Genomic DNA, 12,152 nt, shown 5'->3' with positions numbered 1-12,152 from the left:
AGAAGTAACCAAAAGGAAGCCCAGCCACTTTTCACAGCATGTTCCACTTAAATAGTGGTAGATTCCCACAAAGTCATTCACATGGTATTTAAATAATGGACAGATCAAGAAGGAGAACAATGCTAGCACTGATTCTGAAGTTGATATCATAGCCCTATAACCCCACAGAGAGCAGACAAAGTTGGCTGGGGCTGCCACACCAGGCTTAGAAAATAAAGGGAAAATGTTCCATCTCACTGTCATTCCTCTACCCCTACACTAGAAAAGTGTCCTTTTAAAAGTTCAGTTCAAAGTAAGATCTCAAGGCCTTTTGCCCTTATTCTAGGAAAGAAACCCAGGCTTCCCTCATTTTGAATAACTGGAAAAACTTCAAAGACCCAAGCAAGCTCCTTTTAGTCCTTGTAAGCAAAAAAAGAAAACTGAAAGCAAAATCATTTCTGCAACCCTCTTCAAAAAAAGATCAAGTTCCCGAAGTGACTACAACCTTGGCTTATTTTTATCTTGTGCAATAGGGAAAAAGACCTATTTCTGGACCTGAGTTCCTGGCAGGCCTTTGAGATACTCAGGCTGTGCCCCCACAACCTTCTTCAAAGCTACAAACTCCTCCCTCTTTAGGAACCTTAAGGCACTATGCGTTCTAACTAATATAGCATTAGCCTCTCTGGCCATGTCCAGGCAAGCGTGTCTATGTGGTATGCGGAGCTGCAAACGCATCTGCAGTGCCACAAACTGCGTGTTCAGTTCTCCATGCTGCAAGGGAGCAGCGTGAGGGGGCAGGTTGCAAAAAATATGTGGAGCGGCGCACTCAGGGGCAGCATGCACCACTCAAAACCGGACCCAGGCCAGCCGGAGCTGCACTCTGCTGCCAGCCAGGCTCCGCATGGCACGATTGTCTATGCTGTAGCCCTGGGAAGTCCCCAGAACCCCAGGTAAGGCTGCTGGGGCCTGAACAGTGCTGGTCCCAGCCTTCCCTATCCCACTTGGGGTAACTTGCCATGCACCAGAGGGCGCATGGCACAGACATTCATCAGGAACAAGGAGCAGTGGCACAAGGTGTGCTGCCACTAGTTCTCCCTGGGGAACCAAATGTCCACACATGTGAACACAGACTTTCAGTGCATATTGCTGTAGATCCATTGATTTCAATGCCATTTTACAACACTCAAGGATCTGGCATATGGGATTTTTAAGTTATCTTTCCTGGTGTGCATTTTCCTCAAATGTCAGCTGCTAACAGTATTTCATTTCTTTGGGGCTAGTCAAGACATCTTGTGGAAGGATGGTATAAAGAGGGTGTGGGTGTAGGTGAGGTGCTTACATTGCTTACATTGTAGACATTTGGATTGCACTGATATACACTGGTTCAATCCCCAAATGCCAGCATGCTATGCTGAAGTGAAGCAAAGATTTCACTGGTACAGATTTCTTTAACATAGGTCCTGACCTCAATGCCAGAGACAGAAATGTACATTAGTAGAACTGTGTACAGTTTTGTTCAGAAAACTATCTCATCCAACAAAAAGCCAATAGATGAGAAATTGAAACACACCATACAAAGTGTTCAAATAAATTGGCTTCATATGTCAGTTGCTTTGGCATAATTTATAAGGAACTATAATATCATAGAGCAGTACTGGAGGAGTGATGCTTTATGATTTATACCATTATCCTCAATGGCTTCTGTGTGGGCCTTGCTCATATAAGGCCATGTTAGTACATCAGTGAAAAAACAGATTCTCGAAGCAAAAGGAGAGTTTTATCCTGCAAAAAATGTTTAGGCCAAACTATCCGTAGCATCAATTAATTAAAACTCACAGTATCTCTGGTATGGGTTAGTAATGCCTTCTTTTATAGATAGAGAAAATGAGGCACACTACATTTTAAGTGTTCTTATGAGTCAGTCGCTGAATCAGGACTAGAGTGTAGGAGCTTTGAGTCTCAGTACCCACCTGTGAGTGATGTTTCGATCTTAATTCTTATGCTTATGGTGTATTGATTTATTCGTAATCACAGTATAGATTCCTATAAATTGGGAGTTTCTAAACTACAATTTGCAAGTGCTTTTTTTCCTTTTCAAAGATATTTTATTTTGCTGGTTTATTTAATGTGACACATTCTCCAAGCAGATCGAACATGTGAGAACCAAACAACTGCATGGCAGGGAGTCCTTGGTGATGAGAGAGAAATGGAAGTCTAGCTGTGAAGAAAATAGCTGACATCATTGTATTTTATAATGGAGCTTTTTGAAGTGTACATTTACAATTTTCGTAATGTCCATAAAAAAGACCGTGTGAGTTAAAACACTGGACCTTTTCAGTTTGCTTACTCCTGCAAGGCAAACAAACATTGATATTGTATATACAAGACTTAGTTCATATTAATTAAGCCTGCTTAGAACAGGGAGCCAGGGGCTGCCCTGCCTGTTACTTTAAGGGGAAAACAGCAGCAGAGTTGGTCGAGGGAACCACTGCACTTGATGGGCTAGCTGCAGGGGAATAGGCAGCCAGAGACCAGAGACTATATGAATGCCTATTGCAGTGCTATCTGCTCTACAATAGGACAGTAGGGCAGAGCCCTGTTTGGACAACTGAGCACTGCTAAGGCAGCCAGAGCAGTGGTTGCAAGATGCTCCGAGATATAGCCATCAGACTCTGATTAGTAATCCTGCAGGTGGCTGGGGAATCACCTACATGGAAAGGACAGGGCTTGTGGGGTTTATAAGCTCAAGGCCAGAGCCAGAGAAGTCAGTCTTGCCATGCTGGGGCAGGAAAAAGAGCTCCGAGGAAGGGAAGAGGTACCCTGAGGGACCCTGAACCAGAGCAGAATGACAGCCGAGTGTGAGGGCTGCTCCAGGGGGTGAGGGATGCTCTGAAGTGGGGGGGGGGGGGGTTTCCTTTTAAAGTGATAGCATGCCTTTTCTTTCCCTGATGTTTTATTTGCCTGCAGGGAAGGTTTAGGTTCAAGTGTTTGCTTGCTTTTATGTTTTGATTCATAGTGGTGGATCGGGTTGGGAATAACAGGGGAGGATGAGGTCCCAGTGGTGCCAGAGAGGCACATCAGATAGCCCACTAGAGGCAGGGACTCAGGGCACAAGCCCAAAAAGGGTAATAGCAGTCCTGAAGCCAAGAGGGCCAGAGCACAAGCCCAAGAGGGGTGGTAGCAGGCCTGAGGCCCAGAGAGCAAGAACAAAAGACTGGAATGGGCTGAAGCCTAGGTTAGATGGAAGTCAGAGTAGTGCTGGGACCAGAGGCCAGCTCTGACACAGTAAGCCTAGGATAAAGGGCCTAGCTAGCTGAAGCTAGCTAGCATGGAGCTGAACCTAGCTAGCAAGGAGCTGAGAAGGCTAAGGCCCCAACCAGGGTGTAGAGGCCTAAGGAGACCTAGCATTGGCTTGGGGGGAAAATGCCCTTCCTAAGTGATGACTGGCAACATCTGTGAGGCATGGGCTTGGCTACAGGGGCAATTGGAGGCCATGAATATCCCATAAGGCAGGAGGTGTCCTGGGGTCACAAAAGGGCCCAGAGATCCCATTTAGCGTGAGGATAGGACTGAGGCTAGCAGGATTCCAAGCGGGGATCTTCTGGTGGAAAGTAGGACTAGGGCTTGTTCTACAACCCTTAAGTAGCTTCCCTTTAAAAATCAACCAGTTACACTAAGGTGCAGCAGGAAAATGCAAAAAGGAGCGTACTTAGAGCCAGAGCAAGGCAGTGGCCATTTGGCCACTGGGGGGCACTATAGCCACCCTTGGGGCCAGGTTTTGGAACTGCTGTTCCAAAACACTGTAAATATCAGTGGCCTAAGAAATCAAGATTTTAATATTGCCTCCATAGTAACATTAATTCGGAAAAAAAAATATAGATAAAATAAACCATTGTCCATTAGGGTTGTTTTTTCCAAAGGAGGAAAATGAACCAGTATATAAAGTGTGTATGTGTACAATTAGCACAATGTGTGTTCACTAGAGCAAAGTATGTAGAAGAGTTGCAAGGTAAAAAAGAAAGATAAAGTGCAGCACAAATCCTTATTTAGGATATACTACATTGCAGATAAACACAGTAGCAACTTGAAAGAAGCAATAATAATTTGTTCTTATTGAGCATCTTTTATCAAATCATTGTATCTTCACTTTTTTATCAAAGCACTTTCAAAACATTAGCTATAAAGTGTTAGCATATAAATAAGATAATGTAAAACATTTGTATTGGTATTAGTGGAAAATGTTAGTAGTGGAAAACAATTTTAAAAAACACAAGGAAAATGTGGCTAAAATACAAAACTCCATACTAGGCAAATTTGAAAAAGAAACACATGGTCCCATTTTAACAGCAATGATGAATTATACTTAAAATTATTGCATTAATGTGCTTTTGCTTTCCAGGTTTTAATCTATAGATGAATGTTCCTTGAATACATTGGCAGACAAGGTTCCTTGGGTGAATTTGATATCTTTTATTAGACCAACCCAAATGGTTGGAGAATAGTTATTAAACAAGCTTTCGGGTTCAAAAACCCTTCGTCAGGCTCAGGAAGCTGCAGCAGTTGGTGCAGCTTCCTGAGCCTGACGAAGGGTTTTTGAACCCGAAAGCTTGCTTAATAACTATTCTCCAACCATTTGGGTTGGTCTAATAAAAGATATCAAATTCACCCAAGGAACCTTGTCTGCCTATATCCTTAGACCAACACGGCTACAACCTAAGCCCCTTGAATACATTGGCACATTTCCACTTTTGGATAAAGAGGCACTGCCAACTACTTTCCTTGATTAAAAAAATACTTTCCATTTTGTAATGCTTATTTTAGAAATGTTGAAGATAAAATGTGTTTCCTTACTAACTCTGTCATGGCCCCAGCAGCAACATGCAAAGCTATTTCTGAGTTGACAGCTGTTGTAGAACAGCATGGGTGTGCACACTTAGTTTTCAGATGTATCATCAGGGCAAAACCACCCTGCATTTTTCTTTAGTTACTCAGCGATAGTGGGGAGGTACTTTATTAAGAGGTTCTCAAAATCAGAAGTTTTTTTTTTTTATAGCTATTTGAAAGACTATGGACCTCATGTGGCATTGGACATTTTATTGTAACTAAAACTCGGATGGACAGTGTAGGTGTAAGGTGTATGAAAATAAAATGTTTCAACAGAATCCAAATAAAGGTTATTTCAACTGGACACAAAATCCAGTTTAGACGCATGCTTTGTTAATAGGAATGAATCAAAAACTGTACTGGGTTTTTATATAAATCATATCTAATAATTAAGGATGTGTTTTATGAACCAACTGTAAATCCCTTACTTGTCATTACAGTGTAGTAAAAGGGAAGATATATTTATTTGGAGGTTGCTCAACCCAGGAAGCTGAAGAATGTCTTCCAGGAGTCCACAGCTTTGACCTCAGTGAGTAGAAATATAGAAATAAAGTATGAGCTATTTATAGCTTAATTAAGGTAATGAGAAATCTAAAAAGCCTTTCAATTACAGCAACATTTCTTTTATGAAAACTTGCAATAATTATTCTAATGTATTTATATTCAATGTCATACAGCCCAAAATATGACACCTAATACTTTTCCAAGCTCAAAAATTATCCTTTGTGTGGGAAAAATTGTCTGCATAACAAAATGACGTCTACAGTAATTTCAGAATGAGAGCTTTCAAATGCCAAATAATGGAACTATAGCATTGGAAGGGAACTCAGAGATCATCCAGTCTAGCAACCCTCTGCAGAGAAACAGGATTTGCTGTTTCTAAATCATTCCCAATAGATGCCTGTCTAGCCTGTTCCCAACAAAATCTAAACAAAGTATTTTCTGGAGTCTGGATTTATGGTGCATCCAATGACCATCTTTTTTTTTTTTTTTTTTGACTGGGGGATGATTTATTAGTCCTGTTTCCATAGGAAAACAGAGGTAATTCTAATAGACACTTTTGTTTCTTAACCGGTTAACCAAATGAAGATGGATAGCAAGAGGATAACCCTTTTTACTACTGTATAGCCATTACTGTAGCTCTAGAGTTTGTTGTCCCAAACCCTATAGAGAACTGCATCGAATGCAACTCATCTCCCTTCTCCATTCACTGGAGGCAGCTTGGTTCACTGGTGGATTCCCTACTGTGAATGTGGAAGATAAAATACTAAGTCTGCACCAAAGATTATTGCACAATCTGCTGTGTTTCAAATGCCATATCAAACTTACTGTCACAAAGAAATATATTTTGAGACACTAGGCTAGACCCAAGCAAGGGCCTTTAAATATTGTCTTATTAAATTTTGATACATAAATGATAAAATTTTAATTACTTCATTTTTAAGATCAATATGCAAATATTTTTTCTAGCTGTTCTATATATAGGTAGTTAGAAAATGGTTTCCCCATCCTACAAAATCTTTTGCATTTTTCCCATTCCACATTCAGAACAATTGAGAGACATTTTGAAATTGTTTTTCCCTTTATACACAGAGTGAGGATGAGAATAATCTACAATTCAGTAGTTCCTGGAGATACTGAAGATCTAAGCGGAGCAGACCCTTGAACCTGGGACTCACACATTGCAGATGAACTCTCACATTTCAGTGGGTGGGCTATAGGATGAATCTCTCCCTTTCTCCCTCTGGTGCAATGAATATTTAATTATGTATCTAAAGTGCAACCACTCCAGCAAAGGAGGGATTCATATTTAATTAAAATAACCAAAATGGTATATTTTAATAAAACAATATATAAGTTTATCATATAGAAGAAGAAATGAAAGAATTTCTGTTTTAGATACAAGCTTTCATGAATCCTATAGGCTGCTGACAGACATGAAAAAATAAATAAATGAAAACAGCACTTTACCAGAAGAGGAAGCACGTTAGTTCAACCTGGCCCCACAGCATTTGTATAGATCATATTCTTCAGTGGGGCTTTTTGGGGCTTTTATCTAAAGATGATTCAATTAACTATTAGATAAAAGTACAAAAATGTACCACTGAAAAGTGCAATCTGTACAGACATTGGGCAGTCCGGGTCAAACTAATGTGATGCCTCTTATGAGCATGCGCTGAGCTTGGCATGGGAGCACACTAAGCTTAAAGTAAAGCTGTTTTGGTTTGGTTTGGTTTGTTTTTTTCATGTGTGTAAGTAGCCATAAACTTTATAAGGAAAATAATCCATGAAAAATCCAAGATGTGCAGTGTCCTTTGGTCTGTTTCACTAAGATAAAAAAATGTAGATAAAGGGGAGATGAGCTGCAGGAAATAAGAGGGAGATGACACCCAAGTTCTCTGACTAAAATTAAGCACACGAATTAACCTTATAAGCAGCAGAGCCTTAGACATGAAGGATTTATGAGGAATATAATACACAAAAAGAACTAAGCCAAAGGACCAGATGGTTCCTTCCCAGGAAAGGAAAAAGTCAGATGTCCTTGAAAGCAAGCAAGCAAGGTAGGGAGTAATTCTTTGAGCAACTATGACCTAGAAAAGTTAAGTACAGTATTCCTCATTAAATATGGCCATTTGTGAGTTGCAGCTTGTAGAAGCCGGGCACCCCCCCAAAAAAGGACTGAAAACCAAAGAAGGCAAAATAAACTGAGAAAGAGGGGTTCTTTGCCAGTTCTAATGGGTCTGTGTTGCAACTATACAGTATGGATTTGCTGTTCTCTTGAGTGTCACCCTAAATTTCCATGTCATTAATGCCTACAAAAATCTTGCTGTGAGTTACTGCCATAATTAAGATTATAGTTACGTTGCATGGACATTCACATTCTTAGGCAGAGACCATTAAAATAAAAACTGTCTACCATGCTTTGTTCTATGTGAATCTTTGAATTTATGGTTTTCTTTATACAGAGTAAATAAGCTAAAAAGTAACAAAAATTTAAAATTTAGGTCCAGATTTTCAAAATATTATGCACAAGGACTTCAGCTAGCCACATAAATCCCGTAACATTTTTCCAAGTATCTTTTTGCTCTGTGTATACTCCCTAAATGCCTACACATATCAGAATATTTATACAGGATTTGAGAAACTTCTGAAATACATTATTGTGAAATTTGGACCAAAAGTATAGAGTAGAATCATTATTCCCTGTACCCACTTGAGCCAAAACAGTTGGTGCCTTGCACACTTGAACCAAGCTGTTGTGTTCTGCAGCCGACGTACAGGTACTTTGGGTTACTCACTCACGATTAGTTTCCCTTAGCTCGTCTCCCATGCCTTGATCTCAAAGAAGAGGAATAAAGAAAAAGGAGGTTCCTGTGCTGGTAAAGACTGTCGTGAGTGTGTTCCCATCAATGGTGTTTCTTGGGACTCTGCCTCCCCTACACCCCATCCAGTTACCAACTGAGTCTTGATGGCTCCAAGCTTACAGCTTTCAGCAAGATACAAATAGATCTTACTTTGTCCTAAGTTTTCTCTTATCCCTTTTAATAAGGGAAACTACTATAAATTGATCCAGTGTCCTTTTTTTTACCTGACAGCTCAGTCCAGGATAGACCTATAATAATCCTGAATCTCCCAATTCACTTAATTAATTGGTGGGTATATAATTATAGCTATATCAATTCATAAAAAAGAAACGTAAATAATGATCCCAAAAATTAAATAATGATTAATTCATTATGCTTATCTTCACCTACAACAGTTTCATTATGAGTTCAGTAAGAGGGTTCACTGCACATCATATGCACATTTAGCTCGGGGTTATCCCACCTTCTTAGTCTCCAATCAGTTGTCTCCTAGGCTTGCTATCTGGTGTTCCACCAAGCTTTGGCTTGAGGCTTCCCTGGTGTCCTGTCTCAGGATTTCTGCTTTCGTGTATGAGGGTGTGGATGCAGACATCCCAGCTCCACTGCCCGGCACCATCTGAATGCTGAAGACCCCTCTGGGTCTCCAGTCTGAGGAATCAATCTGGCCGCTTACCCTGGTTCTGTCTGGTGTGGTCAGTGTAGGTGTGCTGCTCTCTTCATCCTCTATGCCCAACTCTGCCCTGGTCTTTTAAACTCCAGCAATGGGCGCAGGTTTTTTACTTCACAGCCCACCCACTTCTTAAGCAGCAGCATGCACACACTCACAAACCATGGCATAGGCACCATGTACTACTCCATTTCTACCAGCTCCACACCTGTAGGTAAGAACCGGCCCTTTCCTGCCATTTCCAAGCAAAACAAGCAGGTTGTTGGCACCTCGGCTGAGTGAAAGAAAGCAGGTTGTCAGTGCTTCAGGGTTATCTGTGTATTTTGTCGCTCAGCGACATTCTCCAAAATATATTATTCACTTAGTCTCTTATAATATATTTCTCTGTGAGATGTTATGTAAACTGCTGGTAACACTTATTTTTATACACTGCTTACATGGAGATTTTACATTTAGATGAATCTAACTAGGGTTAGGTCAATCTAAATGCCCATCTTTGCAGACATTCAAGGGGTTTAAATTGGGCTAAAAATGGTGGACATGATCCAAATTATTTCACCTGAGTAGGTTGGGAAAGGATTAAGTTAAGCCAACAAGCATCTGAACACATTCAGAGCTTAGCCCCAGGGCTGGGGAAGCACAGCTGCTTGCCCAAGCCCTGAAGCCACACTCTTCCTACCCCACCCCAAACCTGACTGGACTATTTTAGCCTCTCAAGCCCCCACCCAAGGACCCAGCAACCTCCCACTGCAGACACACCAGCCACCCCCCTCCCCAACCCATCAGACTCCCTTGCAGACCCACTGCCACTGCCTGATACCACCTGCCACTCCCTCCACCCTGAGTTACTGACATCAGGTTCCCTGCACAGCTCCCAGACTGGTGAATTCCTGTATACAATCTACAATCACATGGCTTAAAATAAGTCACGTGATTGTAGACTGGCTGTGGTGAGTGTCTGTACACACCACAGTGGAATGTTTCAATACCATAGGTAAGTTATAACATTCATATTTTTTAAATTCCCCTTAGATTTTGGGTAACTTTTTTTTCAAATAAATATCTACAGAACTAAAGGAGAAACTAATACATAAGGTGCATATAAATTGAAAGGACCAGGTCAAATTACAAGCCAATGAAAGAAAAAAATAATAGCACTCATGAAAATAAGAAGTGCAGTCTAAATCATCTTATCAGTTCATTATAATTTGAAAAGATGGTATATCATCTTATGAGCATATAAATATAGTTTATACAAATGTTCGATCTGAGAGTCATATTTCTGATCAAAATCTCACTAAATCATTAGAATTATGTCCAGTAACAGCAATGGGTTTGGGGTCTAGTAATAGAAAGATATATGTAGATGTTGTGTGTAGTTCAGGAAAGCAGCTGGAAGGCACAATAAGGGACTATTCATCTGTATGTGACAGTGAGGAAGAAATAACAAGAGAAAAACCTATGATCAAAGGTGCATGATCTTTTACATGATGCATTTTGTATGTTGGTCTGATGGAGTACATTAGTTGTCTTAGATCTGGGAACTTTAAATTGAAGGTAACTTTTGATTTGTTGTGGCGGGTTTTTTTACTTCACTGGGTTCCTTATGGATGAAGGACCAGACACATAAGCATGCTTCTCTGGAGTAAAGATGTTTTATGTAATCTCCCAGGATAGGAAGCATAATTTTGTGTTGCTTGTCTTCATCATCAGGATTATAGATCAGATTTCATTTTCTGTTCCCTGAGGGTGAATTGTGTTCATGTGGGGTTTTTCCCCATAGCTTAGTGGGGCTTCTTTGTATAAAGTAAGAGATATGAGAATATATTTTTGGGTACAATCATATGGCACTACACGCACACCCAGATTATAGAGGTATCCGAGTGGTTTACACAGAGTTGCCCAGATCACACAAAGTAAGCAAGTGGTCACACACCCAACTCTGCAAAGATCCCTGCCTGCAATATTGTTGGTATCTAGTACAATCTGGTAAGGATTTTATTTTGAGTTGAACACAGATTTAATGAGGTGGCGTTTTTATGTTGTGCCAGATCCAATTACATCTGATGCAAGATACTTCAGTAATATAGAAGTTCATTTAATTTGGTCTTGAACAGATGAACACAAAGACTAAAAGCAACTTAGGACCAGCTTCTGTTCTACCCCTTAGGCATATAAGTGCGCTTAGGCACCTAAGAGTGATAATATTCTGCTCTCCTTGAGTCCCTGAAAAGCAATTAATACAGCAGGTGAGCGGGTCCTCCTGTTCACTGTTTTTGTGGATTAAGCTTAAAGGTAAGATAATGGTGTCACAACAGTAGATATATTAATGGATTTTCAGGACTTGAATAGGATGGAATAGAATTGCATGTAGATACCTAAGTCTTCTTAGCCACCTAATAAGTGGAACAGAATCTGGCCCTTAGTGTTTAACATTTTTCTTGCATCTCTCCTTAATTATTGTTCAAAGTATCTTTGTCTTCAAATTCTTATACATCCTTGGCTCATTGAGTCTAAGAATTTTGCTAGCACTGTTCACCAAGGTGACATGTTACATCATGTATTTGCATTTTTAAGGAATGAAATTCTTTTCAGCTTTCACTGATTTTTTTTTTCATTCAGAGGCTGAGCCACATAGGTAAAATCTATCACTCTGAAAGAAGTGTCAGAATATTAGCAAGGTTCAATCAACTTGATGCATGACTTACCATTGCACTTGCTTATGGAAAGGAAATATAGGATTAAATTCAGGCCTCAGGCTGCACTAGGCATATGTCCAAAAGCTACAGCTGTGGGGGGCAAGTAAGGGGAACACTGCAGGCAGAGTTCATATTCAGCATGTCCTTTGCTATCCAAAAGATGGCAGAGGTAACATACTAAGGCAAGAGGTATAGTTCCTGTGCCTGTGAACCTTTTAGACTCATAGCATGAGATTCTCTGCAGAGCCTGTACACATCCGAATCAGTCAAAATATAGGCCAATTTTGTACGAATCTGGGAAAACAGTGGCAAAGTACTTAACATATATATTCAAATATATGACAAGGTTTTTCCCTCCATTCAGCATGGGAGGGGCTCATTTTAGATTTGACTGTGGGCAGACAAGCAGCTGCCGTGGCTCTGTGTGGAGCCAGGGTGGTTCATGCAGCAGGTAGGGGATACAAGGGAGAATGTGGGGAAAGAGCGTATGGTGGGCGGGGAGCTCGGGAGAAAGAGTGGGAGGATTGCAGGGCAAGTGGGGTGCAGAGTGAGGGGAGT

The 12,152-nt window shown here is 40.6% G+C and overlaps 1 protein-coding gene across 1 annotated transcript in view; it reads left to right on the top strand.

The window, feature by feature from the left end:
• Positions 1 to 12,152, top strand: part of LOC102375694 (rab9 effector protein with kelch motifs-like) — a 49,512-nt gene that overhangs the window by 31,777 nt on the left and 5,583 nt on the right. Inside the window, exon 6 of the mRNA XM_025202671.1 lies at positions 5,304 to 5,392. Coding sequence (XP_025058456.1) covers positions 5,304 to 5,392 — 89 coding nt within the window. The remainder of the gene's footprint in view (positions 1 to 5,303; positions 5,393 to 12,152) is intronic.

This window comes from Alligator sinensis, unplaced genomic scaffold, assembly GCF_000455745.1.
Source record: "Alligator sinensis unplaced genomic scaffold, ASM45574v1 scaffold665_1, whole genome shotgun sequence".
NCBI lineage: Eukaryota > Metazoa > Chordata > Crocodylia > Alligatoridae > Alligator > Alligator sinensis.
This window is presented reverse-complemented; position numbering and strand designations above follow the sequence as displayed.